This window comes from Centropristis striata, chromosome 18, assembly GCF_030273125.1.
Source record: "Centropristis striata isolate RG_2023a ecotype Rhode Island chromosome 18, C.striata_1.0, whole genome shotgun sequence".
NCBI lineage: Eukaryota > Metazoa > Chordata > Actinopteri > Perciformes > Serranidae > Centropristis > Centropristis striata.
Genome location: NC_081534.1, coordinates 125,145 through 149,345, shown reverse-complemented (window position 1 = coordinate 149,345; position 24,201 = coordinate 125,145). Strand labels below are relative to the sequence as shown.

Genomic DNA, 24,201 nt, shown 5'->3' with positions numbered 1-24,201 from the left:
TTTTATTATTAATTTGACACAGGGGCCACAGCAGGGGCCAAGGGCTTCTTCACAGGGGCAGTGGCCCCTGGAGGCCCCTGGGTAGAACCACCACTGAAGAACTGGTCTTTTTTGGCTATTAAACTCACTTGATTTTAAATCCTTCGTGAATGTGTTTCTTAAAGAAACAAATACACCAATATTCTATTATTTTCACCTAGAATTATTACAAAGTATCAGCATTAGTCTGGTTGTTTAGGTGTAGCAGAGATTAGAGAGGTCAGTTCCTCGGTCGTCCTGTGGGGGCAGCAGAGCGCTGGTGTCCATCTAAACTACTGCAGCTTTAATCAGCAGAAGAAGAGAGAGCGCATCATCCATCTTCTAAGAAACAACAAGCAGAAACCATCTAACGACCCGACAGAGGAACAAACATCATGGGAGCCGTTCTGGGCCTGTGCTCCATGGCGAGCTGGGTAAGAGACTGTCTGTCTGTCTGTCTGTGTCTGTGTTTCACAGTCAGACGGTGGTTTCTGTTTTATTATCGCTATTATTCAGCCTCGACCGAACAATCATGACTGCGCAGTAACAGACGGCAGGCCGGGTGGATGTGGCGCAGCGCTAATAAACAGCGCTAGTTAACGCAGCGCTAGTTAGCATACACATAATAAATAAAATAAACATAATAAACATAATACTGACACAGAGGTGATGTATAGAGAGAGCAGGCTGGTTATTGTTCATGGTGTTAGCTACTGAAGCTACTGAAGCTACATGGCGTCTGCCTTTGTTTGGAAAACATGAAGCTCACGTTAAATAACCACATGACGTCACATCGTCTTGTTGCGAAATCAATGTAGGTTAATGTACGTTGTTGTTGTTGTTGTTGTTTGTGCTTGTGGACGTTGTGAGCACGCAGCTGTCGGTGATGTCAACAGACCGCAGGATGTAAACAGCTCGGGTATCAGCAGCAGGAGGGGTTATTACCCCAGGTTATTACCCCCCGGTATCAGCAGCAGGAGGGGTATTACCCCCCGGTTATTACCCCCCGGTATCAGCAGCAGGAGGGGTATTACCCCCCGGTATCAGCAGCAGGAGGGGTATTACCCCCCGGTATCAGCAGCAGGAGGGGTATTACCCCCCGGTATCAGCAGCAGGAGGGGTATTACCCCCCCGGTTATTACCCCCCGGTATCAGCAGCAGGAGGGGTATTACCCCCCGGTTATTACCCCCCGGTATCAGCAGCAGGAGGGGTATTACCCCCCGGTATCAGCAGCAGGAGGGGTATTACCCCCCGGTATCAGCAGCAGGAGGGGTATTACCCCCCGGTTATTACCCCCGGTATCAGCAGCAGGAGGGGTATTACCCCCCGGTATCAGCAGCAGGAGGGGTATTACCCCCCGGTTATTACCCCCCGGTATCAGCAGCAGGAGGGGTATTACCCTCAGCACATGGACCCCGGCCCGGCCCGGCCCGGTATCAGCAGCAGGAGGGGTATTACCCCCCGGTTATTACCCCCCGGTTATTACCCCCCGGTATCAGCAGCAGGAGGGGTAATACCCCCCGGTTATTACCCCCCCGGTATCAGCAGCAGGAGGGGTATTACCCCCCGGTTATTACCCCCCGGTATCAGCAGCAGGAGGGGTATTACCCCCCGGTATCAGCAGCAGGAGGGGTATTACCCCCCGGTATCAGCAGCAGGAGGGGTATTACCCCCCGGTTATTACCCCCCGGTATCAGCAGCAGGAGGGGTATTACCCCCCGGTATCAGCAGCAGGAGGGGTATTACCCCCCGGTTATTACCCCCCGGTATCAGCAGCAGGAGGGGTATTACCCTCAGCACATGGACCCCGGCCCGGCCCGGCCCGGTATCAGCAGCAGGAGGGGTATTACCCCCCGGTTATTACCCCCCGGTTATTACCCCCCGGTATCAGCAGCAGGAGGGGTAATACCCCCCGGTTATTACCCCCCCGGTATCAGCAGCAGGAGGGGTATTACCCCCCGATATCAGCAGCAGGAGGGTTATTGCGACATGTGGGGACCTTCAGCACATGGACCCCTCAGCCTTCATACCTGCCTGTTTGTCTGGGGGTCAGAGTGGGGACTGAGTATTTTAACCCTTGTTTGTTGCAGATCCCGTGCCTGTGCGGCAGCGCCCCCTGCCTGCTGTGTCGGTGCTGCCCCAGTGGAAACAACTCGACGGTGACTCGCCTCATCTACGCCTTCTTCCTGCTGCTGGGCGTGGCTGTAGCCTGCATCATGCTGATGCCCGGCATGGAGGGGCAGCTGAAGAAGGTACAGGTTCCTTACATTAACCAAACCGTGGGTTATTAATGCTTACAGTGCAGAACAACAGAACGACTGTATGGTCTGTAGAGCTGCAACAATTATTCGATCAATCGAACAATAATTGATTATTAAATGAATCGCCAACTATTTTGATAGTCGAATAATTGGTTTGAGTTGGTTTTAAAGACAATAAGTCCAAATTCTCTCATTTCAGCTTCTTCAATGTGAATATTTCTGGTTTCGTTGTTTGTTTCTTTATGACAATAAATTGAATCTTTGGTTTGTGGAAAAAACAAGAGCTTTGAGGACGTCATCTTGTGGTTTGGGAAACACTGATTGATATTTTTCAACATTTTATTGACCAAACAACTAATCGATTAATCGTTTAAATAATCGACAGATTAATCAATAATGAAAAAAATCATTAGTTGCAGCCCTAATGGTCTGTATTCCAGTGCTGGAACCCTGTCCTATTAGCTATTTTATTGTATAATGGGGTTGTTACCTGTTACTTTTATTGTGAAGGGGCGTTTTTTTGTGAGGAAGGTACGTCAAAAAACGTTTTTGTTAATTATAAATCTGTTTTCATGCAAAAACCTTGCATAATGAAAATATGAACACTTCAGCATAAGCTCTGTGTCATATAAACTATCCACTTGTGTGTCTATAATTGTACACATTGTTTGTTTCAGCCCCTGATAGAAGACAAAGCCATCCGTGTCCACATTGTACTCCTTTGTTTTGTTTTTAACTTGAATATAATACATAATTAGATATTGTTTGTTAACATGTACTGGCTCCCGAGTACAATAAGAAGCTGCAAAGACAAAACTGACTCATAAAGCGATGAATCACAGTTGCCTCCTCAGTGCACCTATTTAAAGATTGTTCTTTGTTATCATGCTGACTGGAATTTCAGACAATTTATACGTGTTAAAACAGATTTCTGCTTACCGATACCGATTTTTTTTTTTATAACTCACAGCTGAACCTTCAATGTTTGAATTTTATTTTATTGAAAAACAATAACACTGCAGTATTTTTCTTTAACAAATAAAGGAAATCACAATGCCTGAGGTAGTTAATAAAATATTGAATTTAAAATAAATAACAACAATTTACAGGACAAACTAACAGAAGAACTGCAACCATTAATTTGTTATAGTACAACACCCATACAACTAGGGATGGGCATCGATTTTCGAATAGTCATTAAATAATTTTAAAAAATCGAATAATTCTGGAAGGAAAAAAAGTTGTATTACTGGTGCCTTCCGCACGGGGGCAGCGTAGCATTTGATGATACAGTATGGCGGCTAGATGCCAAGCTGTAGAAGAAGAAGAAAAAAAAACGAGGGGAGGGCAAGTTAGCCCCCAGAGGGATTTAGAGACTCTGGAGGTGACGTTTGGTTTTCACCGTCGCTAACTGTGCACAACGTCAGCAGCTGAAAGCAGCATGGCTAATTATGTCTCCTCTGATCATAAACATAGTGATTGTGAATAAACAGGCTTCGCTAACTGTGCACAGAGTGTCTGGTGCTTGTTGTAAACAAACAGAGATCGCTAAGTGAACACCTCCTGCAGCAGCAGCACATACACACTGTACTGCTACAGAGCTAACTGTTAGCCTGTTAGCACATACACACTGTACTGCTACAGAGCTAACTGTTAGCCTGTTAGCACATACACACTGTACTGCTACAGAGCTAACTGTTAGCCTGTTAGCACATACACACTGTACTGCTACAGAGCTAACTGTAGCTTACTGCTAACGGCTCTTCTTAACGAGCCGGCCTCCAGCTCGTTAGCGGCTCGTTAAGAAGAGTAAGAAGGAGTCGCTGGATTTGTCTCTAGTCGCTTCTTGAATAATAGTTGCTAAGGGGTTGCACCCCTATTTAATACAGTGTGATGTGTGAGCTGGTTGCAGATGTTTCATTCAAGCAAGTTTTATATTAACATTTGTGTTTTAATATTCCTTTGAAAATGAAGTTGTATGTTTCATTAATGTTTCAAAATCATTGATGAGACACTGACTCTCACTTTTAGTTTTATTGAGGTGAGCTCTTTGTTTGTTCTTTCTTTCTGATCTCAGAAGCCCTGAGTTAAGTTGGGGGGAAAGGTGAAGCCGCTCTCTTGGGTGTAGGACACTCTGTTCTGGGCAGCAGGCCAGCCTTGTGACCTGAAGAAGTCTGAGTCTGTGATCTAGCTTAAAATGGCTTCCTGGTGTAGCATCATCGCTTCTGTCTGTGCTGCTGTAGATTCCAGGTTTCTGTGAAGGAGGGATGGGTTCGTCTATTCCTGGCGTGGAGGGTCATGTGAACTGTGACGTGCTGGTTGGCTACAAGGCTGTTTACCGAGTTTGCTTCGGCATGGCCATGTTCTTCCTCCTCTTCTCTCTTCTCATGATCAAAGTCAAGAGCAGCCACGACCCCCGAGCTGCCCTGCACAATGGGTGAGTCAGCATCCACCTATACATCCAGTCCATCCATTTATGTATGCAATCCATCCATCCATCCATCCATCCAGTCCATCCATTTATGTATGCAATCCATCCATCCATCCATCCACCCATCCACCAATCCATCCATCCATCCATCCATTTATGTATGCAATCCATCCATCCATCCATCCATCCATCATCCATCCATCCATCCATCCATCTATACATCCAGTCCATCCATTTATGTATGCAATCCATCCATCCATCCATCCATCCATCATCCATCCATCCATCTATACATCCATCCATCCATCTATACATCCAGTCCATCCATTTATGTATGCAATCCATCCATCCATCCATCCATCCATCCATCCATCTATACATCCATCCATCCATTTATGTATGCAATCCATCCATCCATCCATCCATTTATGTATGCAATCCATCCATCCATCCATCCATCCATCCATCCATCCATCACCCATCCATCCATCCATCCATCCATCCATCCATCTATACATCCAGTCCATCCATTTATGTATGCAATCCATCGACCCTTACAGTCCATCCACCATCCATCCATCCACCCATCCATCCATCCATCCATCCATCCATCCATCCATCCATCCATCTATACATCCAGTCCATCCATTTATGTATGCAATCCATCGACCCTTACAGTCCATCCACCCATCCATCCACCCACCCACCCACCCATCCATCCACCCACCCACCCATCCATCCATCCACCCATCCATCCATCCATCCATCCATCCATCCATCCAGCTATCCATACATCCAGTCCATCCATTTATGTATGCAATCCATCGACCCTTACAGTCCATCCATCCATCTATACATCCATCCATCCACCCATCCATCCACCCACCCACCCACCCATCCATCCACCCACCCACCCACCCATCCATCCATCCATCCATCCACCCATCCATCCATCCATCCATCCATAATAATGCATCAGTTTTATATAGCGCTTTTCAAAATACACAAAGACGCTTCCATCCATCCATCCACCCATCCATCCATCCATCCATCCATCCACCCACCCACCCACCCTCCATCCATCCACCCACCCATCCATCCACCCATCCATCCATCCAATCCATGACTGATGTAAGAACTCTTTGTTGCAGGTTTTGGTTCTTTAAGTTTGCTGCAGCCGCTGCCATCACTATTGGATCATTTTTCATCTCAGAAGGCCCCTTCACTACTGGTAACTGATCTCATCCTTTGTTGTCTTTTTTTTACTCATTAATTAAAATAAATGCAGCTGGGGTGAAGGGTTATTTGTTCCCTGGATGGTTTGTGTGTATTAATATTAATCAGCAATTTAGAAAGCATAAAAAATGACACTCAACTACAAAACAAGCTTTAGAACCAGTGTTTCCCACAGAATTACTATAGCCGTGTTTCCACGGAAAGTGGCCACCAGGAAAATCTCAGGCCACGCACTCTCTAAAGTCCTCTCACTCTGCGTGTCTCCACTACAAGTTAGCCCCCAGAGGGATTTAGAGACTCTGGAGGTGACGTTTGGTTTTCACCGTTGTAAACTGTGCACAACGTCAGCAGCTGAAAGCAGCATGGCTAATTATGCACAGAGTCTCCGCTGATCATAAACATAGTGATGGTGAATTAACGGCATCACTAACTGTGCACAGAGTGTCTGGTGCTTGTTGTAAACAAACAGAGATCGCTAAGTGAACACCTCCTGCAGCAGCAGCACATACACACTGTACTGCTACAGAGCTAACTGTTAGCCTGTTAGCACATACACACTGTACTGCTACAGAGCTAACTGTAGCTAACTGCCGCTAAAGGGGGCTCGAGAAGAAGAGTAAGAATGAGTCGCTGGATTTGTCTCCAGTTGCTTTCTTGAAAAAAAGTCGCTAAAGGGGTCTGAAAAGTCGCCAAATTTAGAATATACCGGTATATTTTTTATGGGTAAAATAAAATGCATATCATGAAATTGGCAACATTCCTACTTCTTGACATAGTGGTGTAAGGGTTCCCATTAATTACTAGACTGTGGCGGCCCGCCAGAGTCTCATGTGCTGCGCTAAAATCACATTTCAAGCTACTGAAAGTATATTTACACTATTCATAATATAAAGTTATTTTACGTTGTGTCTCTGCTCAGCAGAGTGTCTGTTACCCGTCAGTCAGTCAAAACCCTGACCACCTCTCTGTCCTCCTCCAACACACACACACACACACACACTGAATATACCGAGCTGCCCTCCCCACTGCGTTTCAAAACAAGAACCTACCTGTCTGTATCAGTCGGTCCCCACATCGTCTCTCTGTGTGCGTCTGTGTGTGCGCGAGCCGAACTAAATCCTATCAACCTGTCCGGGCGTCAGAGGTCCAAACGGTCCAAACACACTGTTTCATTATGCCGTTCTTTAGCCGTGAGCTAACATTAGCTAACAATTAAAGTTGGGTTAATCACAAAAACCTACTATTACTTCCTGTCACTGAACAAATGCAGTTTTCAAAATAAGGGCACAGAATCCACCACAGAATTTTCAATAAGACTGTGTCAAAATAAGATGCCTTAAATAAAACATACAAGAACCCTTATTCTCCTTTACAATAATTAATTAAAATATGCAATGATAAGATCAGTGTTATGATGGAATAGTGGCATTAGAATGTGTGAGAGGCACCAAATTTGGGCTTTTATGAAAAAAAAAAAAGTGAGCTTATGTAAGGTTTTTGCTCACATTTAGCTCTCAAAGTGGACAAGATTGATCACATTGTACTATAAAATGTTCAATTTTTTCTCCCCCCAGACCCCCTAGATGGTTATTTTTTATTATTTGCTAATACTCAAGAGTCAAGAGTCATTTTTTTGTATTTGGCAACTGTTGAGATTTGCAATGTACACTACATTTAGATTTATGATTGATTTTTATTTTGTTGTATGACTTTTATTTATACAGACTAAAAAATCATTTTCTATATATTTTTCAGTATGTTTTCATATCGTCAAGAATATTGTTATCGCAAAAATACCCTTAAATATCGTGATAATCTTTTAGGGCCGTATCGCCCACCCCTAGTGGATACCAAAATTTACAGGGATTTGCTTGCATATAACATCATAACTGATTCATACTGTCTTACATGAGCATTTTAAAGAAAATAAAACATGCTATGTACATATTGTTTCCGTCTAAGATGATGCAAGTCTAAAGATACACAGGGTTCACAAAAAGCAAAGCTACTTTTCTTTGATTAAAACCTTTTAAAGTGTGATATATTAGCTGAAGCTTATACAGCCTATGCATGTGTCTTCACTCTGGTTTGATTCAGTTGAAGGTGGTAAGAATAAGAGACAGAATAATAACGTACCCTCGCTTCACAGTGTGGTTCTACATCGGCATGGCTGGAGCCTTCTGCTTCATCCTCATCCAGCTGGTTCTACTCATTGACTTCGCTCACTCCTGGAATGAGTCCTGGGTGGAGAAGATGGAGGAGGGCAACTCTCGCTGCTGGTATGCAGGTATGGACAAAGTCTGATATGTTGAAAAAGCTGATCATAACAATAACTGTTTGTTAGCTGGGTGTGGACTGTTTTATGTGACAGTGATGGACATAATGTAAAAACATGTCTGAAAAGCTATTTTCACAAACGTGAAAAAAAGAAATCACAGTAATTTTTTATTTGCTTCAAACCTTTTGTATCCCTATTTATACTCTTATACATGCATTTGAGCATGAAATATGTTAAGTTACTGCACTGTAAACATATTTAAAATATTTAAAAGTGCACGGCCCTATATGTTCCCTGTGCTAGTGAACATGAAAAATTGTGGCCCCCTGCAGCATTTAAGTTGCCCACCCCTGGTCTATCCGCACACATATGAAGTGAAGTTGTGTTGTGTGTTCACAGCTCTGCTGTCCGTCACCACAATCAACTACTTGTTGTCGCTGGTGTCACTGGTCATGTTCTACGTCTACTACACCCACTCTGATGGCTGCACTGAAAACAAGGTCTTCATCAGCATCAACATGCTCCTCTGCGTTGGTGCCTCCGTCCTGTCCATCCTGCCTCAGATCCAGGTTTCTCTTTTACTTTCATGTCTGACTAAAGAAAGGACAGTAACTGGTTGTATCTCAGTGTCAAGGATCCTTCCTTGGTAGGCTCCTTCCTTCGGAGTCGGGTCCTCCAGAGACGAGGCAAGAGTCCTTCCTATCACTGCTGTAACGGACAAATGGACCAGCCTTCAGAGTAGGGCTGCACAATTAATCGAATTTTAGTCGTGATCACAATTTTGGCCGCAACGATTAAATTAACCTGATCGTCTGTGATATTTCCATTTTAAAATGCGTCTCTCCTTCATATCTAATCAAGCACTTTCTACACCAGTCGTCCACCAGCCACCAGGGGGCGAACGCATAGTTAAGGCTGCATGTAGCTGATGAGTGACGTAGTACTCTACACGACAACAACATGCGCCATTTGTAAAAGCTGGTGAAGCAGTGTTGCCAACTTAGCAACTTTGTTGCTATCTTTAGCGACTTTTTAGACCCCTTTAGCGACTATTTTTCAAAAAAGCGACTGGCGACAAATCCAGCGACTTTTTCTGGTGTTACTCGAGATTTTGGAGTCTCGATCTAAGAGTAAGAGTAAGAACGAGTCGAAGCGGCACAGTCATCCTGCAGCAGTCTCTCCCAGCTGTAGAGCCAGAGGGGATGTTAACCCCTTTGCGTCCAGTCTGCAAATTGCTAATAGGCTAACAGTTAGCTCTGTAGCAGTACAGTGTGTATGTGCTAACAGGCTAACAGTTAGCTCTGTAGCAGTACAGTGTGTATGTGCTAACAGGCTAACAGTTAGCTCTGTAGCAGTACAGTGTGTATGTGCTAACAGGCTAACAGTTAGCTCTGTAGCAGTACAGTGTGTATGTGCTGCTGCTGCAGGAGGTGTTAGCTTAGTGATCTCTGTTTGTTTACAACAGCACCAGACACTAAAAACTGTTCCTATTGTTTGTTTAAAAGTAGTGCAATAAAAATACAGATGTTTTCCCCAACATGATGAATAATCGTGATTAATAATCGTGATTACAATATTGATCAAAATAGTCAGGATTATCATTTCGTGCAGCCCTTCTTCATAGTGTGCAGCTGTGCGTCATTGTGTAATTGGACGTCCTGCTTAAGTTCAGTACCGCAGTTTCAAAATCAGTTCATGACATGGATACTTACTTGATTCCTATGGTCTATGTCTAGTACCTTCAGGTTGAATGCACTTATTGTAAGTCGCTTTGGAAAAAAGCGTCTGCTAAATGACATGTAATGTAATGATGTCTTTGGCATCAGCACTCTGACACATATTTGTGGAAATGGTAGAAGATGCTTTAAGGTTAAATCTCCACGATTTCGCAAGTAAAAGCCACAAAGTGGATTAAACCTGAATATTTCACTGATCCTGGCTGAATTTGTCCGCTACTGTTTCATAAAAGCAGTGACGCATAATTCACCATGGAGATGTGTTCTGTGATTTTTTATTGTTTATTTTACAGGACAGTACAATAACAGTTATTTATAAATAACAATAACGGATAATAGCGGACTGTCGGTCCCTGTTAACACAATAAACAAATGTATAACTTTCTGAATGGCATACCAACGTGTTAAATTTGCACATAATACATCATCATCTGATGGATATGAATTAACAATTAGTAACTATCTGACTGAGACGGCATCAATTAATTTGACTGGCAATGTATTCTGCCATTTGTTTTGCATGACTTTGAACACACGTTTTGTAAGTTATGTGATAACAAATATTCAGTGTAAACTCAAAATACTTCTATATTTAAATTCATATTGTACCGCCAGCGTCGCTGTTTCTTCGCTCGCCATTTTTAAATCTCCCGGTAGACCGGTGTGCGCAATGCTTTATGGGTAGTCAGAGACGCATGCATCCTTGGGATTTGAGCAAAAGAAGGATTCTGTCCTCTGGAGGATCCTGGACATTAGGACAGTCCTTCGGCAGATGGCGATGACGTAGTATCCTTCAAATTCAGCCGTTTGAGGATCCTTCCTTGACATTGGGATACAGCTTTTTAGCTTTTTACTCTTCCTGTAAGTCGCTTTGGATAAAAGCGTCTGCTAAATGACTAAATGTAATGTAATGTAAAATGTAATGCTACTGACTGTATTTAACACAAACCCTCTTTCACTTTGTGACATTTCTGGGAAGATCTGAGCCTGTAGATTGTTACCTTTGTACCACACCTATATATATATATATATATATATATATATTGTTCAACTTGTTCAGCATGAAGAATGTTGAATGGATTACAGAGAGGCGTCGTGTGAGGGCAGCTATAGAGAAAGACTAATATAATGTCAATGACATTGTAGAATTGTAGATAATGTACAAAGTGCTGTTAGTGGCTCGCTCGTTAGCCTGAGTACTTTTGGCTATGACAGACTGAATTTCCTTTAATTGGCTTGTGTTCTGTGTGCAGGAATCCCAACCCAGGTCTGGCCTGCTGCAGTCGTCCCTGGTTACCCTGTACACCATGTACCTGACCTGGTCTGCCATGACCAATGAGCCTGGTAGGACAGCATCTAGAATCATTTTTTCCCAGTTAAAAAAACAAGTAATACTATGCTTAATGATATGATTAAATCCAATCCCCAGTGGACTTGTTTTTAGAAGCATTTTTTTAAATCCGTGACTCACATGTCTCATGCAGATTATGCTTTATTTAACGTGGTGGAAGTTAGAATCAGTGTGGATTGCATGATAGAAAGTAAACACACCGCTAAGGTTGGAGGAACAGGCGATTTAGCACCACTCTATGCTTGGGCCCTAATAATATCCTTTGAAATGACAAGAGTGAAGTAAAACCCTGTCCACTCACTCTCTCACTGGCAGACATCAAGAAAGAGCAAATAGCAGCCGATGCCTATTTTTTTATCCACTGCAAAAAAGGTGTTTAGTCTAAAACAAGATAAGAACAGTAAATCTGAGGGAAATGATCTTGCTGCATTGACAGATAATTTACCTTGAGAAGATTTCTTAAATTAAGATTGTTAACCCGTTATCGGGCGAAGAACTCTATTTGGTAACTTCAGTGGATCTAAATGGTCCCCATGTCTCTCTGTTTGGTCGTAGAACCACATGGACTTCTTCCAGCTAATCAGCAAAGATCAGGCTACGTCACTGACACCATGACATCTGACCAATCAGTGTGATAATAATATAATAATATTAACTTTATTGACCTTGACCTCCAATGTAAAAATGAAAAATTTTGAAAAAAAAATCTGCAAGAAACAGTCGTACAAACACAGTTATTCTTCAGTGACCAGGAGATTTAAGAGATTTAAAGTGACAAATCTGCGTGAAAAAAGTCGCAGATTTACAAGAAAAAAGTGGGGGGAAAAGCAACTTTTTTCTCAGAGATTCACCACTTTAAAACTCATAAATCTGCACTTTTTTTCTTGTAGATTTGCCACTTTAATCTCGTAAACTTTTTTCTCAAAATATTACCCCTTCCCCTGGGTCCATATGTTTTTTTTTTTTTTTTTACACATTCTGGCAGTATGTAACATCCTTCAATATTCTCTAGGGTTCAAATTTCTAATTTGCAAGTATTTCAGTGCCCTATTAAGGGTTAAATCTAGAAATAAGCATGTTGAACGCTTAAAGTGAGAAATGAACTCTTAAAACCAGATAAATGATCTAACACTTCGAAATCTAAAGTTTTTTTATCTTGGTAAGAAACAAATAATCATCAGGTCACTCTGCTCGGTCAGTTCATCACTGCTGGCAGCTTTAATTTATCTGGTTTTAAGAGTTAATTTCTTATTTTAGGCATTCAACATGCTTATTTCTAGATTTAATAATCTTAATTGAATAAATCTTGTCAAGGTAAATTATCTGTCCATGCAGATCATTTCCCTCAGATTTACTGTTTATCTTGTTTTTAGACACACGGTGTCCTGATTCCAGCCTCTGTGTCTGTGAGCTGGACAAGAGAAGACGAATCAGATCACTGACAGCTGGCAGAAACCACCAGTGACACTGCATGGATTAACTTCTTTTTCTTTTGGCCCGCAGACAGGAAATGCAACCCAAGCCTCTTGGGTATTATCGGGCTGAACAGCACCAGCCCTGCAGGTCAGGATCACGTGGTTCAGTGGTGGGATGCCCAGGGCATTGTGGGATTGATCCTTTTCCTCATGTGTGTCCTCTACTCCAGGTAAGAAATGTGTTGAACCTGGTAAGAAACTCACAGGTGATTCTCATGAAGCCAGTCTAAGTTCTGTCTGTGAAGATTATCAGGACATACTTTATTAAACTAAATATATTTCACTTTTATATGAATGAACAATATAGCCATAATGAGGCACAATTCATTGTTTTGTGCTAAAATAATATTTTCTATATATATGTATATATATATATATATATTTTTCATATTTTTGATTCACAAATTCATTACCGTAATGCATCCAGATAAAAATGTCATGGTTTCCCCCACACTTGTATACAATAAATATTTAATAAACTTTATTAATAAAAAATAAAAAAAAGGGCTTAAAACGTTTTTGTTCAGGGAGGCATTTTTAGGTTGTCCCTAGATGTTTTTTTTTTAAAAATTGTCTCTGCACCTTAATCTCTTAATAATGTACTTTATTACCTGTGTCTTTTTTATCTACCGCTGATTTTAATGTATCTGAGGTTTCTCTTAGTCTTTTGTTTTTTGTTTCTGGTTTCTGTAGCACTTTGAGATTTCTTTATGAAAAGTGCTTTACAAATAAAATGTATTTTTTTATTATTATTATTATTATTATTATTATTATTATGAATAAATAAATATACATTTTTCAACAATGTATAAAGAACAAAATCTGAATGAAAATTGATGAGAAAAAAATGGTTAGATGTTACGGTAATGATAGAATTGTTTGCATTAAAATACATGTGTATTTTATCATAAAATACATTTTGGTGATACCAGCTACCCTTGATTATATTTAAGTGCTTGCTAAAGAAAAAAAAACCCAAAAAACCTTTCATTGTTTTTTTAATTTCTATTTAAAAATGTGTTACGGTAATTAATTTTGCTCACAGTGTCTCTAAAAATGTCAGAAAATACATTAAAAATGTTTAAGTAGATTATAAATTCATATTAAACAGTGACTTTAGATTGTATATGTTATAAAGGGGTCAAAGAAAATATGTATTCAAGGCTCTTGGATTTTTGCTGTGAGCTGCAGCATGTTGATGAGAATCAGCCTCACAGATTACTCTCCAGCCAGCAGACGTCTCATTACATCTCTCTGGTCTCTCTTTAGTATCCGTAACTCGTCCAACGCTCAGGTGAACAAGCTGACTCTGACCAGTGACGAGTCCGCTCTGATCGAGGACGGCCCTCAGACCGACAGCTTCGAGGAGGCCGGTGGAGTCAACAGGGCTGTGGACAATGAGAAGGATGGCGTCACCTACTCCTACTCTTTCTTCCACTTCATGCTGTTCCTGGCATCACTCTACATCATGATGACGCTCACCAACTGGTACAGGTGGGCTTCACAGCAACATAAAGGACCATTGGACCTATGGGATGAGCTTTAAATAGTCTCTGGACGACAGAGGAGGGAGATATATCCACCTTTCCTCACAACACTTCTAGAGCAGAAAACAGTTGATGGTTAAGCTGCCATCCTGTGGTTTCACACGTTTGCTCGTCCACCAGATTCTAATTCAGTTTAGCGCTGTGCTGTGCTTTAATCCGTGTATCATTCGTTCTTTCCATTTTCGTTTGATTCGGCAATCAAAAACCAAATAATGAAACATTTACTGGTTATTTGTTTTTTATTATATCACAAAAAAAATGTGATAACAAATGCTTGTTTTTTCGTATTTCAATATTAGGCTCAGATCAAAAATATGAAATGACAAAACGGCCACCAGGACTGAATTTGATTTTAATATTTAATTGGTCGGGTTTACGTGACCCGGAAGTTTGACTGTGTTCAAGTGAGCCGTCACTCGCTTCTCCGTAGTCAAACCAGCCGTCCCTATATCATGTAGTGCGCCCGTATTGTGATATTTATGGTAACTATATCATGTAGTGTGCCCGTATTGTGATATTTATGGTAACTATATCATGTAGTGCGCCCGTATTGTGATATTTATGGTAACTATATCATGTAGTGCGCCCGTATTGTGATATTTATGGTAACTATATCATGTAGTGCGCCCGTATTGTGATATTTATGGTAACTATATCATGTAGTGCGCCCGTATTGTGATATTTATGGTAACTATATCATGTAGTGCGCCCGTATTGTGATATTTATGGTAACTATATCATGTAGTGCGCCCGTATTGTGATATTTATGGTAACTATATCATGTAGTGCGCCCGTATTGTGATATTTATGGTAACTATATCATGTAGTGCGCCCGTATTGTGATATTTATGGTAACTATATAATGTAGTGCGCCCGTATTGTGATATTTATGGTAACTATATAATCATAGACTGCATATAAAGTTTGTGGACTGCCCGTTGGAAGGCTCGGAGCAGACCATATCTGGACTGTGGAGGAGGAGAGGGATCTGATCACTGACTACAGCCTCTCTACACCTCAACCTGACTGAGAGAAGCTGCTGATAATTACTGTTAGCATTAGCTGGAGCATTAACTGGGATGTTAGTTTGGCTAGCAAAAAAACAAAAACAAAATGTATCTTTCTGACATCAGAAAACTGAGCAGCGACTCCTTGGAGTGTCTGTTAGTCCAACCAAACACTGAACAAGACATTTAAGGAACAAAACGTTCAAATAAACTGTCATTAAGGTAAAATACAGTGAAAGGGTCAAAGTTATGAGACCAAACCGCTAAACGTCCTCTTTTCTATCTATATAACGTTATATATAACTTTATTGACACGTTGCCGTGGATACGCATTGTTCTGCTTCTCTCCTGGTGACGGCTCGCCTTGTTAGTGACCTGTCAATCAAAGGTAGCCCCGCCCCAAATCATACGATTCTTATCTTCTCTTTTCTTCTAAACGAGGCCATTATTAGAACTATTGACATCAGATTGTCTTGAAGATGATTTTTTACTAGCGATTGAGACCATAGTGTTGACATTATTTTCTGAGGTAATAAATCAAGTGAGAAATTTTCAAAGTTTGCACTGAAATGAATGGGCAGATTTTTTTTGCAGCGAAACTTAGCGCCCCCTGCTGGAACTTTCGGTAGATTGCAGGATTAAGGCACTTCCTGGTTGGCCTCCATGCTCAGACACGGAGATTGCTGCCTGTATATAATGTAGTGCTCCCGTATTGTGATATTTATGGTAAATTCCTTGAAACGGCTCAGAGCGAGCTGACATGAAGGATAAACACTTTACTGTCATTCTTTTTCACTTTTTTCAGTATAAAACTCTTACCAGCAGAGAGTAGATGAAATATTAACTTTACATAAACACAACACGTGAAATAATTAAATTGCGTCACGCCGAAAATGTATTTGATGTGTTGACGTGCGGTTTTCAGTTTTAAGAATAAAGTGTGACACAACCAGGTAAATACCAGATAAATATGGAAATAAGATTAATTGCATGACCACAGCTGGTTTGACTACAGAGAAGAGAGTGACGGCTCACTTGACTGCAGTCAAACTTCCGGGTCACGTAAACTCGACCAATTAAATATTAAAATCAAATTCAATCCTGGTGCCTGTTTTTCCAATTCGTATTTTTGATCTGAGCCTAATATTGAAATATGAAAAAACAAGCATTTTTTTTTGTGTTATAATAAAAAACAAATAACAAAATAACCAGTCAATTTTTCATTATTTGATTTTTGACTGCCAATTGAAAATGGAAAGAACGAATGATACACGGATTTGCTTTCCTTACGCTTAAGTTATTCAAAATTAAAATGAACGTACTGATAACTTGGGTTGTCATGATACTAAAATTTTCAACTCGATACCGATACTCAGGAAAGTATTCGATACTCGATACCATTTTCAATACCACAAGGATAAAAACAAAGACCCCAAAATTTAACAGAAATATTTTTATTAACAAGAAAAATGCAACATGTAAAAATTAACAGAACCACAGGTTAAATATTTATAATAAAAAACAGTTGTGCAAAAAGAAACTGCAACTATGATATCAAGCTTCAGGTCTGAGGTAATGCAAAAAAAAAAAAAATACAATAAACAATAACAATTAGAACAATATTTTGAGGTTGTATGCTGTGCACGGGGGGTATCGATACTTTTGAAAATGAGTATCGTATCCGGATACAACGTTTTAGTATCGATACTTTTTGGAGTATCGACACTTTGGACAATGTAGGATAAAGAATATGTTCGGATTGGCTGAGTTGTTAAATTATGAACTCATGGTTCAGCTCACATTCGGGACAGTCTCAGACAAGAAAATTGTTGTGGAGGAGTTCAGCTCAGGCCTTGGCAGTGGTGAGAAGAGGAGGAAAGGGAGACAGGATGTGGAGCCCCCAGCAAACAACACACACACACACATAGATTATGAAAGGTCAAGGAGATGTCAAATCCCCAGATGCACGGTAAAGGGTGGCAACCGAAAAGCATCACACAAAAAATTGACCAATTGCGTTAAAAGCCCACCCAATTGACGGGGTTAGCCAAACCCAAGAAGGTATATGTAAAATTAAGGGAGTTTGTAATCACTCTATCTTGTGAGAGCCAGCGCTGAGCATTGCATTTGGCTATTATTCTTTCAATAAATGGTTAACTTTATTCATTTGTTCTGAGTGTTAGAGTTAGACCAAGGGTGAGCGTGGGAGGCTTTAAGAGCCCCCGGCTCTAACAACAACCCTAATAACTGTTTTGTGAACCCTTTTTCTTTTTTTAGTTTTCTATTTTCTGTTTTTGGGGTATTAACCTGCCAGCTCATGTGTTTCTCTGTTCTGCCTGCAGCCCCGACTCCAACTACGAGGCCATGACCAGCAAGTGGCCGTCTGTGTGGGTGAAGATCTCCTCGAGCTGGATCTGCATCGCTCTCTATGTGTGGACTCTGGTGGCTCCGCTGGTCCTGGTCAACAGAGACTTTGAGTGAGACTCACACCGTCCCGCTGCTCATACACACATCGTGCTCTGCTTCACCTGTGTTTTGTTTCAGTAAACCAGTAGGTAGCTAACCCTGCATCAGTCCCAGCTGGAGGGGCCGGGCTGTGCTCAGACTGGCTCTATCAGGACGTTTAGTCTGGAGGCTGCAGAACCTGTCCCAGCTCTGACTGCAGCCTGCTCTCCTCTGGTCTAATGTCATTGTGAATCCTCAACAGCCTGTTGTAGTGCTCCATCCTTTAACCATTGTAAATATATCCCACGTATTCCTTGTGGATGACTTAGTTTGTTTCTATAGAGACAGGGCTGCATGCTTTTACTTTCAAACCTGATGTGACATTAACAGTAGCTGTATCTGAAGCTTTTATGAGGAAAAAGAGTGTTTGCAGCATCAGCTGAGATCTGACTGCACTGTTACTTTTTTGGAAACGCCGTCATGTGTAAATGAAGTGCTTGGATTGTGCTGTCATCAGATAGATTCAGTTGTGTATGAGCAGGACTCCAGCTGTGGCACTAAGAGACCAGAGGGGCTCATTGTAGTTCATGAACTTGTACCATCACCAGACAAGTGCAGTGCTGTGAAGCGATGTGTGTGTGTGTGTGTGTGTGTGTGTGTGTGTGTGTGTGTGTGTGGTATTCTAGCCATGAAAGCTCTACCAGCTGTGTGTCATCTGCAGCTTGCACACAGCAAAAGCATCCCTGTTTTTGTTGCTTCTCATTTGCAATGAACATTAAATGTAAAATAGAAATTGATTGTTTGAAAACTTCATGATAAATTATTTGGTAGTGATTAGTATTAGCATGTAGCTTCTCACACACTTTGCAGACACATTGTGTGTACACATTTGTATAATTGTCTCACCTGTGCTTCTATCCGAATATGATTTGACTCTTGACATGTAAAAGTATTATGTAACTCGTTTAATAAAAGTGAAGAAAAAGCTGACTGTGTTTGGTTTGTCATCTGTCTGCACTGTGACTGAGGGGTGTTTGGACAGACGGTACGGACAAAAGGATGGAACTGATTAGAAATAAAGAGCTGTCACATTACACTCCAGCATTGACATCCATCAGACACCAATAACAAAATACATAGTGTTAGTATCAAGGTTATAATAGTTTTGGATTTTTCATTAGTTTTAGTTTTAATTCCCTAGTGAATTTTTGTTTTCAAATTCAATTAGTTTTAATGAGTTTTTAGAGTTAGTTTGGTAGTTTTAGTTTAGTTTTTGAAAATACTTTGTTTTAGTTTAGTTTTTATTAGTTTTAGTGTTAATTTTAGTTTTTTTGAAATGGGCTATGTGTTGGGTATGAGATTCAAAGAGGTCATAATAAATTTTGCCTTTATTTCCTTTGGTTTATCCATCTTAGTGCCAATCAGGTTATTAGGGCCTCGGGGCAATCGCACCGAGCACTGGTCCCATACAGCAATAGCTGTAGGGACCAGTGCTCGGGGCAAAGCCCAAAAAACTGCCCAAAATTTTGCATTGAAATAAATGGGACGGCCGACAATAAATGAGCGAAAAAGAACAATAATTGGAGATTTTTAAACGTCTACTTCTCCGGCATAATTTCACCTAGAGACTCCATTTAAACTTTAAACAGTAGACACAAGTCTTGTGTATCGGTGTATTAATCCACGTTTCGATAGGTCATATAGTTTTTTATCAATCCCTGTTCAATGACCATGATCATTTTTGGAGAAATTCTGAGATTATAATGGGTGTGTATTGCACGGAATGTTCGTGTCACAGTGTGTGACATCATCGCCAGAGTGTAGAGGGAGAGAAAAAACTGTCAAAAAATAAATTTGAAAACTGCGCTCCAGGCCGCAAATTCCACTCTACAGAAATAATTTATACATAGAAATGTAGGAAAATTTGTCTTCTCCCTCACAATCCTCTGGTAAAGCTGTCAGAGTTATAGTTTGGGCGTAAGACGCACAGATGCGCCACCAACATGCACCAACAGCCTCATTGGCTCCCATATTAAAAACGCAGGAAGATTTTGGAAAAAGTGAGATGTAACAGTTTTTTTAGATTGCTCTAACAAAGCTATTTCTTCATTTTTCTTAAAAAAAAAACCAAACATATGTAGACGTTCAGGAAGAACTCAGGACGCTCAAAGTGAAGTCGGATCAATGATAGGTATTATGGTTTTGCCAAAAATACTTTCTGTTCGAGGCCAGAAATTCCAGTCTGTCCACCTCTGGCTGCTGTCACTCTTTCATTAACAGGTGTCAGTTAATTCTGTTGATTGCTTTGATCTTTGATGTGATTACAGTTACAGATACACACACATGCGCGTAAGCGCTCACACTCCTCACACATGCATACACATGCTTCAAACGCGCGCACACACACGCACAGGTAACTTTATGTGATTTTAATTACACACACACACACACACACACACACACACACGCACAGGTAACTTTATGTGATTTTAATTACACACACACACACACACACACACAGGTAACTTTATGCGATTTTCGCTACACACACTATGAGGGGTATTTTATGCCAGCACACTATACTTAAACTCGTCGCCTGTGGCAGCATAAAGTCTGATGAATAGGCGTGCTTACAGACACGCGTATTGCGAGTACACCAGATAACGTGGGTGACGGGTGAAAAGTGCCACGAGCGAACGTAGCGAACACCTGTGTGCACGCTTGTCTCAATGTACAAATAACTATTTTAGTCTACACGTGCACACGTTAAGGCATCTGAAGCGTTGGCTTTAGGACAATAACACACACGCGTTAACGCCCAGCCAAGGTTGATCAAACCCTGGTGTGTGTCTCAAGCAGATTGGGTTATTTTGTTGTATTATATTTATGTATTTAATTATTTTCCTTCATTTTATAATTTATCATATTTTATTTATTTAATATTTTTATTATTCATAGTATTTGATTTTATATTTCCTTTATATTTTATTATTTTATTTTATTTTATTTTATTATTATTATTATTTTATTTTATTATAATATTACTTATTTTATTACTGAGTTTAGAGGTTGTAATGCCTTAAATAGGGATTTTTCTATAGGTGAGGTTTGCTCTCTGCTGGACAAATTCTGCATTGCACCTGCATTATTTCACAGGAAGACTTTCAGTGGAGTTTTCAATCATCATCGCTGCACAGAGAGACAAGGTTTGTATTGCACAAATTTTTTAAATATATTTTATTCATGAATTTAATTTTTTTTAGAGTTATATTATTAGACTGACATATTATTATGTTATATTATTTTACATTGTATTGTACATTTAATGATTTTTTATTTTTTTATACATACATGTGCCAATTACAGAAACTTTATTTTACATTATAGTATTGAATAAAGTTTATACTCACTTACAAATGAGACTGAAGGAAGGATGTCCCTCTCTGTCTCTCTGTGGACCAGTCTCTGTGTTCCAGACACTGCACAACCTCAGAATCTGGCACAAAAATCTTTAATGTGTAGGGACCCTTTAATGTCCTTGTAACTGTTCTCACTCGCTTTGTTGGTCAAATTTTTGACCTGAGCAGGTTAAGAGCACTGAGGTTATGAGCTCTGCTCAGCTCATGTCTGAGGTTGTTAAGGATGTTTCTTAAGTTCTTCTATGTTTCTGATCTGGATTCAGTCTGGGAGGAATCTTTCACTGCACTTAAATCCTGATTACTGAGTTTACAGGATGAGGTTTCCAGCTTTAAGTTACTGTCTGTTCTTTCCATATATATTTGTTTCTTCATTTCACTGCAGCCATTTATAAACAGAAATACACTATATAGCATGAAAAGATCAGGATGTTTAGTTTGCATGCTACATGTCAAACTTTTAAACTTGATTTTTACCTAGTGTTTGAAGTGGATTTTTAGTTTCTGGTGGTTGAGAGCAGAGAAAGTGTTTGTTCCTGCATGTTAGCTGATGTTTTCATTGTTTAAAGGACTTTTATTGTGACGTGTCGGAGCATGTTTCCTCTATGTGGTTTCTAGGAAAAGAAAAGGCTGTATGAATGTATGCGAGCCTCCACGTGCCTCACTAATACAGGAAATCATGTAAAATAATGTAAAGATATTTAAATAACACTTGTGATATTAAGAATAGCATGGAAACTGTATACTTTTTTAAAAAGAATGTCTTCTTGAAGAGCTTACCGCCATGTTGGAAGAATTTCATATTTGATATTTTAACTCTTTGGTAACTTGAACTGCACAAGTTAAAGGGATGAGTTTCTTAAGGGCATTTTATCATAAGTTACAAATTTCTTCAAAATAGTTTTGGTAACTTCACGGCAGAGAATTAAAGTCTTCTGTCAGGTTTAAAATTAAGTGTGTAGAAAACTCTTAAGTAATAGCTGAAGATGTTTTTTCTCCCAAACTTTAAAGGAACTCTGGTATTTTTCCACCTGGACTCAGCACCATCCTTTGGTTTGTGACGGCCCAATGAGAACAATGAACCAGTCTGATCCTGTAGAGACAGATGTCCTCCACTGATGGCTTGTTCTCTAGGATCTAACCCTTTTAGGGCATTTAAGAACTCACTAGTTGTATTCCTGTTGGAGAAACTGGGCACATTTTTTTTTTAGCACTGAAACAAAATATAAAAAAATGAAGATAAAAAGTCGTTAAATTAGTAGGTTGTTCTCCAGGGTACTGGGGGAAAGAAATGGCTGGTGAACCCTGAAATATCTGCTTTATGGGGTAAAATCATAGTTCCTCCTCTGGTGGAACAAAAAGACATTTAGCAAGGTGTCCTGACATTTACCTGGTCACTCTCAGGCTTTGTGTCCGTCACAGTGGACAAGAAGCTCTTTCAGCTGCACTTCAATGGCCACCTGCCAATCAACACAAACAAGGAGAGAATGTTAAAAAGGAGAGAGATTAACACCAATACAGCAAAGATTCCTCTCTGTCTAAAAGAAGATCGACACGTTACAAATAGCTATATTATATATAAATAAATAAGTATATATAAACTCATTTTAAATATTTATTTACATATACTACTTCATAAAATTAATAATCCTCTCAAATGTAGTGAGTCATTATATATAAATGTAACGAGGCTAATTGTACAGAAATTGATGAAAATGTGATTGTTTGTATTACAATTACCCAAAATCTGTATATAGTATTCTTACCTGACATATTATCCTCTTTAGTCTGCTTGTGGAAAGTTTTTCATTAAGCTCCTGTAGTTCATGTCATTTCTGATACCCAGCCTCCTGTATCCCAGTCAGTGGCCTTAACCACTGTACTATCCATCTTTCTATACTTGTATGTCTCTAGATAAAGGTGTCATTCATTACTTAAACTACTAGTTAATTTAAAGTGAACACATTTGTAATTATTTCACTGTTTATTCAGTTATTTCACTATATAATCAGTTATTTCATGGACCTGTGTTGCAGTGCGCCATGAATTTATTTCATCTGTCAAAGTCACCCATCAAAGTCAGTGGGCGGGACTAACGCTGATCTGGTCTGAAGGAGATCAAGTTAGATTGACCGTCAGTAAATGTCCGCAGTATGTTAACAGGCTGGTTGAGAAGAGGCCTCTGGTCTCAGCAGCTGGTGTCTCCATGGGAACCTTTATATCTCACTCCTTAAAGTTTACAAAGTCAATTAATTCATCCTAGCTGTCTGTTGATAGCGTCAGCCGCTAGCTTTCTGTAGCCGCTAGCTTTCTGTAGCCGCTAGCCATTAGCTTTCTGTAGCCGCTAGTCGTCAGCCGCTAGCTTTCTGTAGCCGCTAGCTTTCTGTAGCCGCTAGTCGTCAGCCGCTAGCTTTCTGTAGCCGCTAGCTTTCTGTAGCCGCTAGTCGTCAGCCGCTAGCTTTCTGTAGCCGCTAGATGTCTGTAGCTGCTAGTCGTTAGCCGTTAGCTTTCTGTAGCCGTTTGCCGCTAGCTTTCTGTAGCCGCTAGCCGTTAGCTTTCTGTAGCCGCTAGCCGCTAGCTTTCTGTAGCCGCTAGCCGTTAGCTTTCTGTAGCCGCTAGCTTTCTGTAGCCGCTAGCCGTTAGCTTTCTGTAGCCGCTAGCCGCTAGCTTTCTGTAGCCGCTAGATGTCTGTAGCCGCTAGCCGTTAGCCGTTAGCTTTCTGTAGCCGCTAGCTTTCTGTAGCAGCTAGCCATTAGCTTTCTGTAGCCGCTAGCCGTTAGCTTTCTGTAGCCGCTAGCCGTTAGCCGCTAGCTTTCTGTAGCAGCTAGCAGCTAATTGACTGTAACCTTCACCTGTCGGAGTTTCACCTCCTGCTGTGTGCTGAGCTGTACCACTGACTCACAAGAAGCCCTGCAGGCTCCAGTTATTGGTGAGTTAAATTCTAGTTTTATGTCATTATATAAATTATCAGTTATTAGCACGCCCGCCGATAGGGGGGA

General features: G+C 40.6%; 1 protein-coding gene across 1 annotated transcript; it reads left to right on the top strand.

The window, feature by feature from the left end:
• Window positions 1-339: 339 nt before the first annotated feature.
• On the top strand, window positions 340-18,776 carry serinc1 (serine incorporator 1). The gene is made up of 10 exons (XM_059356404.1): window positions 340-452; window positions 2,110-2,271; window positions 4,524-4,717; window positions 5,863-5,942; window positions 8,097-8,234; window positions 8,625-8,794; window positions 11,215-11,305; window positions 12,816-12,957; window positions 14,057-14,281; window positions 17,684-18,776. Exons 1-10 carry the CDS (start codon window positions 414-416, stop codon window positions 17,820-17,822), a joined length of 1,380 nt encoding a protein of 459 aa, XP_059212387.1. The 5' UTR covers window positions 340-413; the 3' UTR covers window positions 17,823-18,776.
• Window positions 18,777-24,201: the final 5,425 nt, after the last annotated feature.

What these genes read in the sequence shown, in the direction of transcription:
- serinc1 (XM_059356404.1), top strand. Translation starts at nt 414, where the DNA reads ATGGGAGCCGTTCTGGGCCTGTGCTCCATGGCGAGCTGG. An exon ending in CGAGCTGCCCTGCACAATGG is followed by an intron (nt 4,718 to 5,862) that starts GTGAGTCAGCAT and finishes TCTTTGTTGCAG; the next exon opens with GTTTTGGTTCTTTAAGTTTG. An exon ending in ACGCTCACCAACTGGTACAG is followed by an intron (nt 14,282 to 17,683) that starts GTGGGCTTCACA and finishes TTCTGCCTGCAG; the next exon opens with CCCCGACTCCAACTACGAGG.